The 21,726-nt window shown below is 31.6% G+C and overlaps 2 protein-coding genes across 4 annotated transcripts; both read right to left on the bottom strand.

Annotated features, from left to right (window-relative positions):
- Positions 1–3,446: 3,446 nt before the first annotated feature.
- LOC118051866 (CBL-interacting serine/threonine-protein kinase 20) lies at positions 3,447–5,457 on the bottom strand. Its single transcript, XM_035062614.2, has one exon. It carries the CDS (start codon positions 4,888–4,890, stop codon positions 3,535–3,537), a length of 1,356 nt encoding a protein of 451 aa, XP_034918505.1. The 5' UTR covers positions 4,891–5,457; the 3' UTR covers positions 3,447–3,534.
- A 6,518-nt stretch (positions 5,458–11,975) lies between these two features.
- On the bottom strand, positions 11,976–18,200 carry LOC118051864 (protein MALE DISCOVERER 2). Of its 3 annotated transcripts, XM_035062608.2 has the most exons (14): positions 17,832–18,200; positions 17,280–17,667; positions 17,036–17,168; positions 16,697–16,768; positions 16,096–16,239; positions 15,871–16,014; positions 15,153–15,254; positions 14,921–14,982; positions 14,360–14,827; positions 13,528–13,718; positions 13,275–13,407; positions 13,016–13,173; positions 12,734–12,916; positions 11,976–12,602 (listed from the first exon to the last, which is right to left on the bottom strand). In XM_035062608.2, exons 2-14 carry the CDS (start codon positions 17,377–17,379, stop codon positions 12,342–12,344), a joined length of 2,151 nt encoding a protein of 716 aa, XP_034918499.1. In that variant the 5' UTR covers positions 17,380–17,667; positions 17,832–18,200; the 3' UTR covers positions 11,976–12,341. The 3 variants fall into 3 exon arrangements, with proteins under 3 accessions (XP_034918499.1, XP_034918500.1, XP_034918498.1); XM_035062609.2 differs by lacking the exon at positions 15,153–15,254; XM_035062607.2 differs by lacking the exon at positions 17,832–18,200 and having other exon boundaries at positions 17,280–17,765.
- Positions 18,201–21,726: the final 3,526 nt, after the last annotated feature.

Raw genomic sequence — 21,726 nt, 5'->3', positions numbered from 1 at the left:
TGTTAGCACTTTGGTAATATTATTAATGTTTTGTCTAGAAAGCTTAAAATACAAACAAAAAATGTTTGTCTAGCCAAAGCTTTGTCATCTTCCATCTAATTGCTCATCTTTTCTCGAAGTCTCTCTTGCGCAAGGTCCCCGCGGGAATCATTGTATCGTCACGAGATCAGGAAATTTGGAATCCAGGCGTGCCTCTTTTTGTTTCTTAATCTATTTATTGGATTAATCAAGTTGATGATTTTGATTTTAGGGTCTAAGTGGACCCACTTGCATGCGTCAATTGGCGTTTGTACCTATGTGATTACAAAGTAATAAGCTTAAAGAAGTATGCTTATTTTCTTGATTTTTTAGTTTAAGTCTTGAGAAAAACATTTATAAAAATAATGAAATTTATTTTAATGTTTTAAGTAAATTATATGAGGGTGAGTTTTTAAAATTGTTTGTGAAAAAAATATAGTTTTGATTAATGCATAAATTGATTCAAAAATACTCTTTAATGGTTAAATAAAGAAACTAATATTATAATCAACCATTTTATGAGCTGAAAAATACTGTCTAACTTTAGGCCCTTAGGGGAAAAACAAAAAAGAAAAGAAAGAACATAGCATGCTGTCTTTAATTTACATTTTGGCTCCCAGCTTGCAATTGTAAATAAATAAGTTGGTTTAATTATGAGAAGTGTATCAATTGATTAGATTTTAAATTTGTTTTTTTATAGATTATTAGTTCGAGTTTTATAAATTTTAGCGCTATTAGAGGTTTATATGGTCATTAACTTTATGACTCGTGAGATTAGTTGAGTTGCGTGCAATCTGGTCCGAACATCCATATTAATTAAAAATAATAATAAATAAGTTGGTTAGCTATCTGTGCACAGACTAATAAAATGATAGATATATTGGCTCCTTTGTATAAATTAAAATAAGTTACTACAATAATTTAAAAGGAGGAAGCGGCAAACATCTACCTACTCTTCCATTTAATTGAGTTTTTTTAGCCATAGATGATCCCATGTATCTCCTGATTAAAAAAATAAGAAAGTATTATTCGATATTTTAAGGTGGGAGATTCGTTTTCTTAACTTGATTTTGCAATAAAAACTTTTCGCCAAAACTTTAAATATTTTATTAATTAAATACAAATATTAATCAACTTGACATTAGTGGAGAGGTTTGTTTCTCCCAAAGCTTCCACTAATAGTGAATCTTAGCTTAGCAACCTTACCTTTTTTTTTTTCCTTAAAAAACAAATGATGATATGTCATCTAAGGTAGGCGACGTACTGTATAAGGTTATCAAAAGACAAAATTTTTCCACAATAACCTTCAAAGTCATCTTATAACCTTCCAAAACCAATTTCTAATTTTAAATTCCACTTAGCTATAATACTATATTAGTGATTTGCGCACTCTATTGTAGGTCAAAATAGATTTTTTAATGTAAAAAAAAAAATTAATATCTAGATGTTGTTAATATGTTTTTTAGCATAATTGTTTTGTTTTTTTTTTGTTTTTTACCATGAATTCAAATTTTGATGCATATTTAACAACACATTTTTTTTTGATAAATATTAAGACAGTGATATATTAAAAAATATGTTTTTTAAATGTTTTGACGAATGGCAAATTAGACCGACCCTTGCTAACCTTGGATAACCTGCAAAATCTATGACCTAAATAATGAGATTACCATAACCCTATAAAAAAAAATTAAAACATATCATGAAGTCTAATTCCCAATTAATAAAATATTGAAAGATAAAATAAAAAAAAACATTCAAGTTAAAAAAAAAAAGATAAAAAATGATTCGATTCAACTCGAATTAACCTTCAAAACCTGCAACCTAAGTCATGAGAATAAAATAACCCCATGAAAAGCAAATTGGAAAAAAAATTACGAAGCCCAACTTCCCACCAATCCAATGTTGAAGGATAGAATTGAAAAAAAAAAAATACTCAATTTAAATAAAAAGGACAAAAGGAAAAGGATTTGAGTCAACCTAAATTAGTTTGTCAAACTTACAACTCGGGTTACCCTGTATTAGGTTATGAGACCGAGATAAAATTAAGTCCACAATTTTTTTTCTTAAAAATCACAAACCTAATAATTTAATGTTGAATAATGAATTTGAGAAGAAAAATAAAATAACAAAAAGTACCAAAAACAAATGATCCAAGCCTAATGCCTCACGACGATAATGAAAGAAGTCACACGCATTGTCAAAGCAATGACTTGAAAAGCAAATAATAAAATATTATGAAGTAAACATCTCATACTTATATTTAATTAATTAATCTAAAAATAATTTTTGGTATGAAGATTAATCATGAGAGTAGACTGGAAAAACTTGGTTATCTTAAAATATATATACCAAAGAGATACTTAATTAGATATTCAATATGAGTAAGTACAAACTTGTTATTTTTCATTTATAATCCATTTTAATCTAAGTTCTAATATATATATATATACACACACACACTACAAGAAGCGATGAAGAAAAAAAAGAGATGAATAGTAAATTTCTATGCCGAGCCTGACAACATTGGTAGCTAGATATGATGAGTGACATTATTTCTAGGAAGTTAACATGAAGTTACTTGATGAGTTTTGAAGAGGAAGCGATTTCATGACATTTATGTTACAAAAATAGGTTACTTTGTTTATTATTGAGATTTAATATATTGCCCCTCCTAAAGGACGCAATTTTTTTTTTTATTTCCTACATAAACTTGGTCTAGAATTAATAAATAAATATAATTAAGTCTTAGCCTTATTCAAGTGATGTTAGTGAAATTTAAAAGAAAGAATAGAGAGTTGACGTGCGTGCACGCATAGAGAGAGAGAGAGAGAGAGAGAGACTTTATTTCTCTTACCTTGATCAAGGATGATTTGTCATCAAGGTAAAATTTATGCTCTTCAACTTGAATTTGGTGAGATTTACTCATCTTTTCCATGGTTGTTATTGTTAATATCCATCCTTGTTATGATGTTCTTGTTGTTGTGATTATCCAAGTTAGCGGCTTGATGATAATACTTTATTAGAGAACAAACTTTGTATTCCTATAATTTGATATAGCAAAAGAATTATAACTTTTTATTTAAAATTTTTTTAAGTAAAAAGTATTTGTATTGATTATAGATTAAAAGAATTAATCTAAATTCTGGTATCTAAAAGTTTATTAAACCTTAATTAATCTGGTCGAACTGGGATAGCCTATTAAGAGATAAAGCTTTTTTAGTTATAATATACTTTATTTAAATTCGAACTGGAGATCTTGTGTTGATTGTATGATTGATTTTTTTTTTTTTTTGTTAAAATTAATTTGGTTGATCTCATTTTAATTGTGAAAGAGAGAAAAGAGTTTTCGCGCTTCATGAATTCAGTTGACATATACAAATGACATTTCCCATTACAAATTAATAGAAGATAGAAAGAATAAGAACTGAAATGAAGGCAAAGAATTAATTCAAGTAGGAGATATAACAAATACATTTTTTCGATGGAAAGAAACAATAGAAGAGAGCACCTCTTCTACACTTGCGGCTGCTCACTTCCCTGCCATGCCCAAACTATATCCTTGAGAGAAGGCTTTAATTCATGATCGCAAAAATCCTTGTATTCAAACGAATCCCCTGATTTTTTCTTCATCTCTACAACATAAAACGACGGCGTAACCTCACAGATTTCTGCATCTATAGCAAGCAACCCTTTTCTTCCTTCCCTGCTGCCCTCCAACATCAGGGTTCCATCTTTCTTCTTAAAACTGAAACTCTCTGCCATTGCTATTTGTTCGAATTTCGACATGATCATCGAGGCCGATTTTGTTGTAGTAAATCTCTCTTCCTGTCTTTGATTCCTATCCTTCTCAAAGAGGCCAGACAAATCAAATCCTTTCGAGAGAGATATGATGTCGAAGGCATTGTAGCAAGTTGGTCTCAGAGGACTTCTTGGAGCCACCATGGCATTTTCCGTTGAATTGCTCTCGTTATCCGATGCTGAATCGAAGGCAGAGTGCACATCCTTAATCAAGTTTCTTCTGGCGTGACCTTGGGGTGATGGCGGGGTTTCAATCTGCTTATATCCCTTCCTAAACCAACAATTTTTCGTTATCTTTTCTATGCTCGTTCTTGAGCTTGGATGGGGGTCAAGAATCCTCGAAAGAAGCTTTTTAGCCTCGGGATGGAACCAGTTAGGACACCTGAATTCTCCTTTGGTAATCTTCCTATACAATTCCATGAGGTTTTGGTCATGGAAAGGAAGAAAACCCGCCAAAAGCACGAAGAGAATAACTCCACAGGACCATATATCAGCCTTGGGTCCATCATAACCTTTCTTGTTAATGACTTCCGGAGCAACATATGCCGGAGTTCCACAGGTTGTGTGGAGAAGACCATCTTGCCTCCTCGACTCCGATAAAGCACTCAGTCCGAAATCCGTAATCTTTAGGTCACCATTTTCATCGAGGAGAAGATTTTCAGGCTTGAGATCTCGATGGTAGACCCCTCGGCTATGACAGAAGTCAACCGCACCAATCAGCTGCTGGAAATATTTGCGAGCAACGTCTTCCTTGAGTTTCCCTTTGGAAACCAAGTTGAATAGCTCTCCTCCTTTCACAAACTCCATGACGAAATAGATCTTGGTCCTGCTTGCCATGACCTCATTGAGTTGAACAATATTGGGGTGCCTAACAAGACGCATGACCGAGATTTCTCTCTTGATTTGATCTATCAAACCACTCCTTAATACCTTTCCTTTGTCAATAATCTTGATGGCAACGCTCTGGCCAGATTGGAGATTTCTTGCATGGTAAACCTTGGCGAAAGTCCCTTGTCCGAGCAATCTCCCTAACTCATATCTGTTCATCAATATAGGACCCATCTTCTCCATATTAATTAAACTGACCAGAGGTTATTGCATTTCACCGTCGTACATTGCTTCTAATACATCTTCTGATCATCATATCTCCTCCGGCAGAATTGAGGAGTCTATGATGTATTCAAGGAAAGAAGAGAGAAAGGGAGAAAGCTACCATTTCAAAACTTTAACTTGCCCCTATTAAGGAGCTAGGTAGAAGAAGGCGGCTGTTCCAGAAAGACAAATCATACCCTTCCATCAATTGTATAGTAACAGACAAGCTGAAATCTAATTAAAAGATTCATAAAAATAGCAAAACTGATCTGGTCTATATTTACTTGGCTGAAATCTAAGCTGAAAGTGACAATGTCAAAGGCATGGACACTTTTTTTATTTTTTTTATGTCGTCTTCTACTTCTGTGTACTAATATTAACACACAGGCTGATGATACTTTCACAACCTCCTCTTATTTTGTTCTGTAATGGCTGTAATTCGATGTAGGATTTCTCAAGAACACAATAACTTTCAAATTAAAAAACAAAAACCACACACACAGCGGCATATTCACGAGGGGCCGGCCATGTGGATGCTTTGTGATCAACTGGCCCCATAAGATCTACAATGACCACAAATGGAGTGATGCTTCAATATGGAGAGAGAATAGCAGCAAGATAAGGCAGCCGCAGACAAGTGGTGCCTGGTTAAAAGAGGCCCACGGATCAACTGATCACTTATGCAGAATCGAGGGATTCCAGGCGGTGTGACCTTGCCTCTAGGGTGGTTCATCGCCTGTCTTGGCCAAAATCTACACCTTCAACGAATTTTGGTGATGGCTGGGCCACATAAATTAATATTTTCTACACTTCTTGAATTCCACCAGATTCGATCAAGTTAAGTGGGCTATATTATTGTTGTTGTTGTGCGTGATTCGACATTTCACATCATAGGACAAGCAATCCAGGTCCTCTTTCCCATCAATAAATCAGGCTATATTATTATTTATAGCCCTTTTCTTCTCGCAATATGTTGGGATCAATTAGGTGCTAATCAAATCAAAACGAAGTGTGTTCCACATAAAACAAAGGAGGAATCGACGCAAGCCTTGGATGTTCTTTAATTTTAGAAAATTACTAACTATCATGTGCTGCCATGAGACTTTTTTAAAATATTTTTTTTATTTTAGTAGATGATAATTAAAATAAATATATGTAAGAAAGACAATGATTAAAGTTTCAAGAAAAAATATATTTCTTGTAATTAAAATTGTATTTTCTTATTCATGTGTGTTTTTTTTTTTTTTTTTTACTTTTGATAATAACATTAATAATAACATGGTTAATTGAATAAAGCTGATGACAATAAAAAAAATATTTATAAAAAAAATAATGACTTGAATCAAAGATAAAAAAAAAAGGTATCTTTTTTAATAAAAAAAAATTGCTTTCATTGGTAATGTATTTCCCTTTTGTTTTGATGAAAAATACTTTTTTTTATCATAAGCATTTGTTTTTAAATACAAGCTCATTATGATGTTAAAACAATATTAATAAAGCAAAATAGTTACACTCATGTATGAAAGAAAATATTGAAATCCTAAAAAAAAAAAAAAAATCAAACTCGGACGAATCTTCTAAACCTAGGCTAATCTCACAAACTTGCAATCCATAAAATCCTAAACCTGAGCAAAATTAAGAAGCTCAATTTCTAAAATAATTAAATGTTAAAGAAATCCAAAAAAAAAAAAACATCAATTTTGAAAATTAGCCAAATTTTTTTTAACATATAACAAAAAATAAAAAGACTTGAGATAACCCGAGTCATTTTTAAAATTAGTATAAAATTTCATAGCTTTTAAACTGTATATAAAGGTTGACCTGGGACAAATCTTAGGTCATAGGTCAGGCAACTTGACCTGGGTTAACCCAGGTCAAAGGTTTATAAAATAGTAAAAACAACATAATTTTGAGATAAAATTTTTTAAAAAAAATTGAGAAAAAAAACTTAAAAAAAAAGAGAGAGGAAAAGAGTCAAAGTTTTTTGTTTGCATTATATCACAATTGACTAGGTCAAGGGTCAACCTGGATTTTTGACCGGGTCATACTATGTTAATACTCTCTTTATTTTTGTTAAAACTCAATCCGACCTATGCCCCGAGTCATTGGTCAACTTGTCAAATCAGGTCAGGTTGGGTTTTAAAATAGTAAACAATATGCAGGAATAAATAAAAATAATGGAGCTCAATCTCCAATTGAATTAATACAGAAGAATAAAACTAAAAAACATAAGTTTTAAAAAAGGGAAAAACAAACATGAGCGAACTTTAAAAACTTGAGTTAATTTCTAAAACTAGGAACTCGTAAAATCCTAGACCTATGATCAATTTAAAAGCTCAATTCCTAACCAATTTAATGTTAGAGAATAAAAACATAAAACAAATACCAATTTAAAAAATTTCTCAAAGTAAGAAAAATAGAATTCAAAAGAATGAGGATCAAATCTAAGAAGAGAAAAAACTTCAAGAGGATGAAATTATAAAACAAATTAATTTTAAAAATTACTTAAATAAAACAAATAAAATTTAATTGAATGAAAAGAATAAGGACATATTAGAGGAGAGAGAGAGAAAAAAAGGGGAAAATAACAAGTTTATAAATTAAAGCGGGTGAAATTGAAAAACATCTTATTTTATAAATTATTCCAAATAAAATAAATAATAATAAAAAGAATAGGGACAAACTAGAGGAGATAGAAAAGAAGAGAAAATAAACTAAAGGGTTTCTTTGAAATTTTGAAAATTCAGACGTGAAAATAAAAGAGGAAAGAGAAAAAAAAATAAAAGGTCATTGATGCTAAACAAGAGGTTTCTTGGTCATATGAATCACCGCATCATGAAAAGGCTATCAAGATAATTCAAATATCTTTGTGGAAGGCGATGTTCGGTTACTGACAACATTGTATACATCTTCCGAAAGGCATGGAGCTTGCCCACTTCATAACGCATGCAATTTTTTTTATAATAATTTTTAATATTTATTAAAATAAAAAAAAATGTCTCTATGCCAACTTGATAATAATCAAAATCTAGGATATAATGACAAAAAAGGCCCCTTGAAGATAGTTTAACTGATTTTTCTTTTAAGATTAATTAAATTATTTTATAGCGCTAAAAAAAGTGTGAAGACTAATAAGCTCCTCAATGCAAGTTTTTATTTTTATTTTAAGGTTAATAAAGTTATTTTATTGTGAAAAAAAAAAAAAAAAAAAACTAATTCATCCTAGTATAATTTGGAAATGACAATTGCATCCTATTAAAAAGATCGAATTACCCTTAATGTGTGGCTCAAAGGTTTTATTATTGAAATGCAAATACATCATTATACTATTACAATGAATAATAATTTGTGAGTAGGTGCATATTAATGTCACAAGGAGTTTTAGTTATTTTATAATGTAATAATATACAAACAGCTACCTTTTAGTTTTGTTATAAGTAATTATCAATTTGAGAATGATTAAAATCATATAGGAATAAAATCTTAATTTATAGTTTAGGTTTCGTGAACTTGATACAATATTAATATATAGGAATAAAATCCAAATACAACTATAAATTTTGAATCCTGTGATGTATATTAGGTGAAAGAAAATATTAATTAGTTAGGTTGTCTCTATTTTTTCTATATACTAAAATTATTTTTATTCATTTTGAATTTAGTAATTTAAATTTAAGTTGTTTGAATGTATTTTGCATTCTCATTAATTCATCCCAAAGAGGTCCCCATACAAAGTTCCAATAAGACCTAACGTACAATTTTAACTCAATAAACACTCTCAAATGGAGGAAAGATTCATGTTAATTTGATGATAAGATTGTATATTAACGTTTTCTAGCATTTATTTGGACCATTTTTGTATAAATTAATGAGTACATAAAAATCATGTGCAAATTAGATAGAAAATTTTTAACTATATATATATATATATATATATATATATATATATATATATAGTTAACAATGAAGAGATGAAGTTGTCGAATATATATTACATTTTAAAAAAATTGATGATAATAAGGGTTATAGACTCAATTAATAATGAAGTCATGCATTTGATTTAAACAATTTTTTTGCTAATTGTTTTTTTTTTTAACAGATAAAACATTTCGAAAGAACATGAGAAGATTTTGTTGTATTAGTAAATAAAAAAAGACCATTAAAAATCCAACCAATGGATGGCATTGCTTAAAACAAAATGAAATGGTTTTAGTTACTAGGATTTTCAAGGAACATGGAGCAATTGACTGCATGCTCTCAATGTTGCTTTGAAAAGTTAGTAATGCATAATTAAACATCAAATCTAAAGTCAAGCAACATATTTACGAAAGGAATAAATTAATTCCAAGTTGACTACATGCTCTCAATGTTGCTTTGGTGTATTTGTAGTGTTATAAAAGAAAAATTGAAAAAAATAAACAATGTATTTCCACCCAATTTTAAAGATAACTAGAAAGCTCTAAAATTAATCATACAAAGATTCTAAAAAAAGCAATTAGTTATGTCAAAGTAAAGATAAAAATCATTCTAAGACATCCTATTTAAAATAAATTACATAGTGTTTATTCTAAAAAAAATACATGTTATAAGTTGTGCTTATATGCTAATATTGCCTAAATAGTCATGTGTGTTTATTATTATGGAAAAAAAAACATATAAAGATAAATCATGTTCTCAATGATACAAACATAAAAATTAAACATGGGATTGAAAAACATGACGAAAACTCATCCAAAATATAATCATCCATCACCACCCACGAGGACTTATTTGATAATACTCCATGTATATGCAAATTAAACAAGAAAAAACATATATAAAAAAACACTTCTAAATAAAATAACAAGTGAAGCCAAAACAAAACATGATCAAGCAAATTATGACAAGTGAAAGAAAATAAAATTTGGGATAGTTTTTATTAAAAACAAAATTAATTAGAATAAATAAGATTCAAAATTCATATTTCTAAAAAGTTTTATGCATGCAAGAGTTTAACAAATATTTAATCACACAACCTCAAAAGCTTGCTCTTTACATAAAAAGAAATGAAAACAACATTTAGCATGAAAACAATTTCAGATTCACAAGCAATTATAATGACTTATTTTATGAAATAACACAAAAAAAAAAAAGTAAAACAAAATTTTAGAATAACTTTCATTCCAAGTTTTGTACAATGTCACAAAAATTATCTTTTGAATAATCTTTGCTAAAAAAAACCATAATAACATTTTCAATAATTTTGTGAAAGATGATTTTTATGCAAAAACAAGAGCCTATATGACATCGCATCATTCAAAACAAGTATAAAAATGTTATAGAATATTTATCACAAAAATACATCAAAACCAAACCATTAATCCTTCACATCAATTCCCAAACTTGTCCTTCCAACCCTATCATGGGATATTGAAAACCAGCCTTATTTCACCTTAAATCTCTCTCGGCAACATTGTACCCCTAAAAGTGCCTACAAATAATGTGAACAAGAAAACAGTATTGAACAACATCATGAATTAACATAGAAAATCAAGATGACCCTAAGAAACAATAGAATAAGCTACAATACAATTGGCGCGTGAGCTTATGCGTCATTGCTATTGTTAGTGTATAGGGCCACAAGCTGGTATTGCTGGAATGTGGCTAACCTCAAATAGGCACCAGTTCGATCTTCTCTACCCGTTGATAAAGGTGGTGTTGCCCGCCCCCACCTAATGAAAGCGATTGAACTTTTTTAATCTTAATTTCTTTCTTTTATTTTTTTATGCTATTGTTTTCTATATATTTTTTTGCAACTGTTTTGCTATCATTTGGGGTTGTTTTGGTTGGTGATTGCCACTATTTTAGGCATTGTTAGGGGTTGGACAATGGCAGCATGGTATTTTTGGTGTTGATGGCCGGAAAAGTTAAGGGTTTTATGATGGTTTTGATGACCGAAAAAGTAGAGGTTTTGAAAGTTTTGATGGGTAAAGAAGAAGAAGGTGTTTTGTGATGGTTTTGAGGGAGAAAAAAGTGAATAATTATGCAATCTCAATAACATAATAAAAAGGTTAATTGTATTCAACTTCCCTCTATTACTGATGTTTGATTAGTTTAATTCCTCCACAAGTAATTCAATTATTTGGATCCTCTTACTCTATAGACATTCAAGCAAATTCATTCTTCGATAATCAACTAATGGCAGATGGTTTTGATTTTAATTTTTTTTATTATGTTTTTCTCTCATCATATGCAAAGAATTTATACAAAAATATTTTTGTATTCCTTAATTTTTTTTTTTGGGTAATCATTCGTAACCGGATTCACTGAACCCAAAATTAGAACATAGCCCCACTGGCTCTAAGCTAGCCATTCTTTTGCGTGTGAAAATTCAAGTAAGCCAGGGATAGGAAACTGATTTTGTTTGTTTGTTGCATGCAATTTATCTTTTATTTATAGTCTTTCAAGCGAAGAACAATGAATACATTTTGCCTGAGAAAATTATATTTAGGATTTTATGGATTATCCTTGCATAGCGGCATGATGAGCTGCTTGCTGTCATTCTTTGGTAGAAACTCTGGCTCGTGGCTTCTCCTCCCCCCCACAGAATCAAAGGGAGAAATTTCCTCCTGGTTTTGTTCCTGAGCAAAACCTCAGTTTTCCTTGGCTAAAAATCAAAACGATCTAATTTAATTTTGTTTTTGAGAAGGGGAAACTTATGATCTAAGTGAAAACGAGACATATCTGTTGCACAGATTATCAGATACATCCAGTGCAGTACTCCTGCTCGCATTCAAAGAGGAAGGCGAACCCCAAATGCATGTGATGCGATGCAACTGGTGCAGTGAATAATTCTTCATCTGCTAGCTGACCATCTAGTAACAATGCTTCAAATATACCCTGAGAATCAGAATAGCTTCATAATCTGAAGATTACAGGTCCTTTTTTCCAACGAGAAGCTATCTGCTACAATTGTACGGTTCTAGCTGAAAACATTGCATCAGGAGTGGTTGGAATTCATAAATTCCATGGCAAGTAATTGTTCAAAGGGCCACCAGAAGTTCTGAGTATAAACAGCCTAGCTATTAATAAAACAAACTCACTTTTAATATATTCACAAGGACTAAAATCCCAGTGCTATGTTAGTGTTTTACAACACAAAAGCCAATCATGAAATACATATAATTGGGGCTCAATACCCCACGAATGAAACAGTACATCACACTCTTGTAGTAATGAGCAATACCAGGGAGAAATGGTGAAAATATAACGAATCAATGAGTCATATTACAAGAATACAATAACGGGACTAGAAACCAAAGGGATGGGAAAGCCAAAGATAGGTGGTATTTGATGATTTTGGCGTGGCACCGACCGAAAAGCTAACTTTTGTATTTTCACATAAAAGTATGAGAGAGACTTGATTCCTGCTCGACAAGAGTCAGAGAGCCTTAAGTTGCCTCCACGGATAATATCTCAAGCTCAGCCCACCAAAGGGGAGAAAGTCTTGGGGTTGCTTGATCAGGCGAGATAGAAATCACTTCCTTCAATTTGGAGGTGATCTCCTTCATTGTTGGTCTGTACCTTGGATCTGATTGGATACATTGTTGAATAACCTCACAGATGACATCAAGCTCGTTGTTTTTGAAAGACTTGAGGCTTGGATCAATCATGTAGCCGATGCTCCGCTTGTCATTCAAATATTCAGCAGCCTGCATGTTTAAAATTTTATGGTTATCGGAGGCAGGAATTAACCATCCAGCACGTGGATAAAAACAAATATTTAGCCTCGAGATAAAGGCAAAAACTGTGATCGGTTTATGAGATATCATACAAAACTTACCCAATTTTCAAGGTGCCCTTGTTCTTCCGAGTATGAGAGCTTCCCGGAAATGACTTCAAGCAACAAAACCCCAAAACAGTAGACGTTTGTTTCTAAATCAACATGGGGGGGCAGTGAATCCTCCATTTCGCCAGAAATTTTTGAGTTTGACGTAGCTTGAGGCAAGAAACAGATCTCTGCAATCTGAGAAAGCATAATATAGATAGAGAGGTTAAATTTTAAAAAAGGAAAAATGAAAAGGAGACAAGTGGAAGCTAATCCATAACAGAAGAAAGGATGTACCTTAGCGGCATAGTCATCTGTTAAGAAGATAGCACGTGAACAAAGTTTAGAATGTACTATAGGTGGATTCAGATCATGGTGCATATATTGCAGGCAATAAGCAACTCCCATAATAATCCTCAACCTTGTATTCCAGTCAAGATGTTCCATTTCTTCAACTGAAAACACAGAAGAAATGTTTGAGACTCTTAGCTTTCCCAGCATTGCACCAGCAACATGGACCAAATCCACACCATCAAAAGTTCATTAAGAACCTTACCATGCAGATGCTCAAAGAGAGATCCATTTGGAGCATATTCAAAAACCATCATCCTATTGAACGGTTCATCCTCCTCGCAGTAGCCAATGAGGTTTACAAAGTTCTTATGATTAATCCGTGATAGTGTTTCAATCTACAACAGACCAAAAGATTTGTAGTCATGAAATTTTGGTAAAACATAGTGAGATATGCATGATAAAATCATTGAATGTTATTTGTTAAATTTCAAACTAGTAATCAGAAATGGGCAAACCTTTTTTCGGTATGCCATCTCTGCACTCTTTGACCAGTCTTTGGAAGAAGTCACTGCAGTTGATGCAACAGAAATCTCAACTCCACTAGACAGTGTTCCCTTGTACGCAGTGAAACCATTAAACGTATCAATGATATTGCTGAAATCCTCACAGGCAGTTTCCAGCTCTGATCGATTTAACTTGGGAACCCCTGTATTTCACATAACTAGCTGGTTAAGTTTGTAATAAATTGGACAACTATAAGGCCATGGAATAAACAATAATGCTTTAAGACCGGACCAGACACAATCAGAGGCAACTTATAATGTTTATCGAGCTCGGTAAAACGTAATGGCAGGACCAATCAAATGCATATGAAGACAGAAATTCATTTTGCTAAACTAGCAATTAAAATGAGAACTTAATTCATACAGTCCACTCTAAATGTAGCAATCAAATAATAAAGTTGAATGAGATGTCAACCAAAATAAACAATTTGATTAAATAATTTCACATGTTCATAAAATGAGTCGACATTCCTAGGTCATTTTTTAGGAATGCCTCCGATACTAAAGGCTCCTTCATGATGCAGAACTTAAATATACTAGACCTCTTATCCCTCAGGCATCCAAACACGTGCCACCATCCTAAGATAACATTCTTATGGGTGAGAAAAAAATTCACAGTTGATCCACCACTTCAATCAATCAGGTTGGCCAAATCACACAACTTAAGTTATTATTAATGTTGTCAAGTAAAGAGCCTAATCAAATAAGCCTGCTGATCAATAACAAAGTCATCAGGTTTTTTTCTTTTTTTTTCGTTTTTTTAATTGTACATACTAGAGTTCACCTGTAACAAATGCTTTCTGCAACTGTCCACTTAGACCAGTCTTCCATGGACCTATGGTCGTCACTACTTGTTTCCTGCACATTAACAGCAAGCCTACTGCAACAATGCCCACGATCCCTGCGATTGGAATTATTAGGAAATACATCCATGTATTTCCAGAAGTTCCATTCGTTGGTGGTTGTTCTATAGATGGTTTTTCAGAAGAATGACTTGAATGCTCAGTCCCTCTGGGCGGAGGATTGACAGGTGAATCCAATGACACAGGAGATTGAGCTTGATGCTTCTTTGCATTCGGTATTGCAGGGAAAGACCCACTACTTCGCGTGGTTGGAAGAGCAATAATTGGTTGAGAGGAAGACCCACCAATAGCAGGTGCAGCTTGGAGGTTACTGGACTGTTCAAGTAGTCTGCGACGTTCAAAATTGACAACAATCTCTACATTTTGAACTGTGCCTTGCTCTGATGATCCTGCTCAGTGCAAAAGGCATCACATTTATCTCACATCACAAGTATAAATATTAATATCAAACAAATCAAGGTTGCTGAATGTTTTGTACTCACTATCTGGTTCATTGAAGCAATTTTCTCCAAAACCATGCAGAGCATCCTTCCCAAGCTTGAACCTTGTAATGGAGGTAAAAAGTCAGTAAAAAGAACACACAAACAACCACTACTACAACGCGAACATGTCAAAAGTGGGATATCCCCATCACTATCTGCATCCATATACATCAAAATTGTATGTGTGTGTGTGTGTGAGCATGCGCATGTGTAAGCATTTTAATTTCCTTACGGTTGCAGCATGAAGGAATTCAAGTAATGCATAAAGGCTCCTTTTATTGGGAATATGAATGAATTCGCTCCATTCAATTGGTTCAAGCTGCTCCACCACGTGCTGCACAAGACAACATCTTAGATCTGAAAAACAGATTACTAAACTGAACCACCCTCTTCAACTTCAATAACTTCAGTTCACAAAGTGATACTTAGTGATTGGTTTGAACCATCAAATAAAAAAGGGATGCACAATGCTCTTCCAAATGTTAGTGGTTTACTGCATAAGTTTATAATGCTTAATGCAACACATAGGAGAGAACGAACCATTTAAGCTAGCAACAGTTGGAATGTACGAGTGCTTAAACTACACGTTCTATGAAGTCTATAATCACCTCATGCTACATTTGTTGTGTCAGATAGCTTTCATGTGTATTTCCTGTGCTAGACAGGGTGCAAACTGCAAACAACAGAAAAAAACAAGAGACTTTTGTCTGCTAAATTGACAGAAAAATCAATGACCACTTGGAGTGGTACTGGTCAGGTGTGACTAATAGCTTTTTCTCTCTCCATATTTGGTAGTGAGTTAAAGGTGCTTCACTTTCGTGATTACTTCTCACAATAAACACCAAAACCATAACTCAACTTAGACATGTTTGGCAATCAATTCATCATGCGCAGAATCTCTTGTACTTGCAGATGAGCGTTGATGAGGAAAGATGGAAAATGTCACTTACCCATGTCCAAGTTTTCTATTGACACAGGTAACTCCAGTAGTAGAACCAGATGCGAGATTTCCATCAAATTGCAATTCATAAAGCAGGTCAAGCCTCCTGATCTCTGGAGGAATGGTTCCCTCAAATTTATTGTCTCTAAGCAGCCTAAGGAAGAAATTGTCTCAGTCTAGATAACCACGCAGCATAAACCATTAAAACAATTAAAAAGAAGGATAGCTCACACACAAGTATTTTAATGATAGTAATCTTCCTATTTCTTCTGGAATTGCTCCACTGAAGTTATTGTTCCTTAGGTCCAGTAGCTCTAGCTTTTTGAGCTCTCCAATCTCTTTAGGAATGGTACCAGTGAAATGGTTTTGGTAGAGTACACTGTCATGAAAGTAATGGAAGGATCAGAAAGTTCAATTAGTTTCAGAACCGAGCAGAGGTTACAAGTACAAAGCTATACATCAGAATCAGAGATACAATTTCCATTGTAGCTGTAGATCCCTATAAACATAAAACAATAGTTAACAAGTCTGAATATCAAAATCATTTATTTCCATAAATCCTAAAACATCGAGATTAGGAAGAGATATTGAATCTAATATCTTCACTACATACTAACATGTGTTAGAATATGTATGATAGCCTATCAACAATAAAAACCAAACAGTCCCCATATGTCTTGGCCAAATTCATATTCAATCAGTAGAAATTGGCTAAATGCAGTGCTCGTTTCTATTCTTGGAGGCTTGAACAGCTTAATCATATACTAGAATGAAATGCTTAATTACTAAACCCCAAGTTTCATCAGAGAAAATACAGCAAAATTATGAAGTCTTACAGAGATCTTAAGTTAACAAGTTTGCCAAGCTCTGGCGCCAATGTCCCTTCCAAAGAAAGTCCGCTCAGATCCCTACAAGTGCACTGAACAACATTAATATGTCCAATCATTCAGCATCCACATAAAATTTTCTGTAACAAAACCTCTGAAATGCAACTGCAAACACTTCTCAATATCACACAATTCCAACAACAAAAAATTAATTGAAATGGTCTGCAAAATCCACCATAGTTAAGATTGGAAACAAAACAACTATATAAAGTGGCAAATTTCACTTTTTCTATTTCATAAGATGAATGGTATTTATTAGCTCTTTTAAAGGAAGCATCAGCCACTTACAGTATTTGCACTTTTCCCGCGACGCAATGAACACCAGTCCATGAGCAAGGATCAATATCGTTGGGATTCCAATTTGCAAGGGCACCAAAAGGATCAAAATCCACTCTTGCCCGGAATTTCAACAAAACCGATCCTGCAATTCGTACCCCCACATTACATTCAATTACCATAACCAGGATTCAGCAAGTGCATTTTACCAATATACGTGTACACAGAAATCAAGGATGCATAAAACAGGAATTACCCTCATCAGTAAGCGACCACGAGCATTGATTTTCAAGACTAAGAGTCAAAACCAAAAAGAACAAAATTCGGAACCCAATTGAGTTCCATCTGCCCCTCATTGCTTGATGAACCAAAGTTGGCAGTGGAGGTAGCAACAATAATCGCCAGGTTTCCTATACAAAACCACCCCTTTCAACTAACAACAACAACTGATGCAAAATCGTTAATTTACAAGAAACTATTAACAACTATGCTACGAAAAAGTGAAAAGCCTTCACATTTGATCATGTCAGTGTCCCTCATCTTTGTGTTTTAAAAAACTCTCTACACCCTTTTCATGAAAGACCACATAACCTGGCTTAGCAGGCTATAATCTTCCTCTAAATCTCCACACCAATAAAATGTAGCTGCAAATGAGACAACAGCAGGAAGGAAAATAAGACAAAAGTTACCAGAATGGCACAATAAAAGAGAGAGAGAGAGAAAGCTTTTAACAGACAATGAAGAATCAAGGAATACCCTCAAGAACAAGCAATCCAAAAGAAAAAAGTTTAAGGGTTATTGAATTTACCATTCAAGAGGGTAAGAAAGGATGCCTTAGTGCTGCTGTTGTTAAGGGCAATATTGCAATTTTGATACCAAAGATCCTTCAAGAGAATGAAATGCAATGAGGGCTGGTAGGAGGTTGGGTGGATGGATGGAGAGACTCGAACAGAAAAAAGAAAAGGCAGCAAAAAAATGATAATGAGACTTTTTATTAATATTATTTGCTAGAGTAACAAAAGAATGATATATTTCTTTTCAATGACTGCCCTTTGCTAGATGATATTAGAGGATCTCCTCCACCATTGTTTGTTTTTTACAACTTTCTGTTTTTTCTGTTTTCCCAGTTTTTTCTCTCTCTTATTTTCTTTTTCTTTCTCTCTCTCTCTCTCTAGCTAGCCCCCTCCACCAGCCACCCCAGCGACCTATCTGTTTCTGATTGCCATTATTTTTCTTTCCTTTTTTGGTTTATTTTCCAAAGGGTCCCGTTAATGAGTACATATTTTGCCTTTTCTCCATTATGGGTCCTGCTCTAACTTATATATTTTAAAAGTATATTTAAAACTATTTAAGTTTTTTTTATATATAAATTATATTTTTTTTAGATTTTTTTTTACTGTATTAATATTAAAATTATTTTTAAAAAAATATTATTTTAATATATTTTAAAATAAAAAACACTTTAAAAAACAATTACTACTATATTTCTAAATACATATAAATTAATAGTTTAGTGGTCAATCACATATTTGTATAGAGTATAAGTAGTTTTATGTTGTAAGGTGTTTTTAAGATTAATTTTTATTTAATGAATTTATATATTTATGAGAAAATAATTATTTAGTTTATAAAAAAATAATATGTTTTATTAAATGAATTTTTTTTATAAAAATATTTCTTTTTTATTAGCAGCATTTTTTATATTATAAAACTAAAGGTCATTAAATAAATATTTATAGAAATCTTTCACTGTTATTGTGCATTTATTTATTTTTTAACAAAAATATTTTTTTTTTATGAGCATCATTGTTTATTTTCAGGTTAAATAAAAAGAAGAAGCAAGACTCGAGAATATTAAAGGAATAAAAAAATAAAAAAATAATTAATATGGAAAAATCATTTAAAATAATAAAATAGATATTTTATTCTCAGTTAATATTCATAAGCATATTTTTTTATATAAGTAGATTCATATATAATATTTTAAATATCATTTTTTTTTTTATTCATAGTGGATTTGATTCACAGTTAAAAAAAAACTAAAGAGTAATATAAAAAAAAAAAAAAAAGTTCAAGCATTCGTCTTTGCACCTAGCCCTTTATTTTCTTTTGTAATGGATGGATTAAAAGTCATTACATAGTTAAGTTAAAAAATAATAATAACATAGCATCCACTTAAACAGATAATTTGTCGTCATCTTGTTTAAATCTCAGCCAGCAAAGGTGGAGGTTTAGATTTTTGGACTCAAAACAAATTAATTTTCAACTTGGTTCACCTTAAAACATCTAAAAACCAAGTAAATTTATTTTTTTACTTCAAAACACTATATTATAATTGATCCAATAAGAAAATTACACAGATTCAAAATACCTTTTTTATAAGCTTGGATCTACCTTTTTTTATAATATAAAATTCTCAAACCATATTCATAGAAGTCACTCTTTTAGACAAACTCTTTAACATCATGATTAACTTTTTTTAATTACTAAAATATAAATAGTCGATTTTCTCTTTTCTCTCATTTTTCTAGCTACTTTCTCTATTTCTTAACACACAAGGATCAAAATACAAACAAAATCAAGTTTATGGCCTAAACATAAATTTCTCAAATAATAGGAATCAAATATTAAAAATTTAAACTTTAGAGATCAAACTATAGTTTTCTTGGCCTCTTGAACAATAAAAATAAAATGCCTATTTTTTTCTTAACTTTGGGCATTGTCCATTCAATTCTTCCTTGAAATAAATTAAAATTCTTTTTTATATAAAATTGATGTTTGATTCATTGATGGAACACCCTACAAACCTCACACATATGATAGAACGCAAATAAAAGTGAAAAATAATATGTAAATCAATGTAAACATCAAGTGTGAGGATGAAATAATAAAGAAATCGATTTCAAGGAACAAAAGAAAAGGAAAAAGAAAAAGAAAAAGAGAAGGCACTATAAATAAATAAAAAATCATCCACATTGCTTCAAGATTGAACCCATGATAAAAATAGGTTTTGTTTTAGTATTTCTCTAGTTTTAATTTAATTTTAATATGTTGATTTTATCTTGCGAATCAAAGCATAACATTCATTCTCTAATTTTAAAGGGTTTGTGTGTGTGTGTGTTAAATATACGATGTTGGTTTTATATATATTAGACATGAATGTTGATTTTGTCAAATATATCAAATTATAATATGTATTTATAATTTAAACATAGTTTATAAGATCAAAGAGTAGTCATATTTTTAGATAATGCGTTAAAGTTGTAATGTATAGAACTTATCAATAGTTAATTATCAACATTTTTAGATAGAATTAGTCTTGTTGCCTGTATTATGCTGCGGGTATGGATTCAAGATATTGGCGACATTATTGTGAGCATAATTGTTTTAAGCAAAAGGTGTAAATTCATAACATATGATTGAAACTCTAACTAAAAAAGATCTAAGACATTGTTGTTCGAACATTTTTAAAAAAGTATACGACTTTGTTAGTCTAAATGCAAGAAAAGAATTTCTAGGTTGTGGGAAACTCTTTAACAGTGTGTCATTAAACCTGATCTAGTGGGTTAATCTTGAAATCTCTTAAACCAAGCTTCAAATAAAACATATGGGTATTGTCTTGATGTGACCTAGTCGACTTAGTGGGTTTAAAAACAGCCAAAACGATCAATAACAAATTGGTTTGACCTTGAAAAATATTCAAAATGACATTTTTTTTAATTAAATATTGAAACATTGACATATTGAGTTATCAACCAGGGTTAACTCGCTAAATTTACAATCAAAATCCTGGACACGACCACAATGAGTTAATCTAATTGGCTCATTTGTCTCTTTCTTTTCTTTTTCTTTTTCTCTTCCTGATTGGACCTTCATTGGACTAGGATGTGATGAAATTTGAGACTAAATTGAAAAGTTATTAAAAAATCAGAGACTAAATTAAACAAAAAGGGTAAAAAATGTTTAATGTTTGTGACACATGCATTAATATGCGATAAAGGTCATTGCATTAAAAAAACGCTTATGGTTTCTTTAAAGCTCTTACAATAGCTTTTCTTGGTGTCATTAAAATTATTATAGTTAAGGTTTCTTTTTATAATGATGAATAGTGGCTTTATAAATTCAATGTATCCTTAATTATCTTTTCTTTTTCTTTTTCTTTTTTTTAATCTTTTCTATCAATTCCCAAGCCTGGTTTTTAGTTTTTCTTTAATAAATGTTGGTAGTAAGTTTAGAAAAATTATTGAAAGAAAGAGTTTTATATAATTTTATTAGGTGAGTACTATTATAATTTTTGTGGAGGGAAGGAAGGAAGTGTAACTGCCAACGGTCAGGTTTTGAGGAATATTATTATATCAACTAGTTGAGTTTAATTTAGTTTAGGAAAGAGAGAGTGGTGATTTGAGGGCCCTCACTTCCGTATACTCGGACGCGCTTTTGTTTCATTGACTGGGCCCCTTTCTCTCCCTGCGTGCGTCCCTCTTTCTTTTTTTCTCTCCTTTTCTATTAGTTTCTAAACCAGGTTTTAGGAATATAAAAATCAATAGTTTTTTAAAAAATATTTTTTATTTAAAATTATATTAAATTAATATTTTTTTAAAAAAATATTTTTATATTTACACATTAAAATAATCTAAAAATATATAAAAAAATTAATTTAAAGTACAAAAAAAAAATTATTTTTTTCAAACAAAAAAACAGAT

This window comes from Populus alba, chromosome 11 (genome assembly GCF_005239225.2).
Source record: "Populus alba chromosome 11, ASM523922v2, whole genome shotgun sequence".
Taxonomy (NCBI): domain Eukaryota; kingdom Viridiplantae; phylum Streptophyta; class Magnoliopsida; order Malpighiales; family Salicaceae; genus Populus; species Populus alba.
The sequence above is the reverse complement of the archived record's forward strand: the minus strand, read 5'-3'. Positions and strand labels throughout refer to the sequence as shown.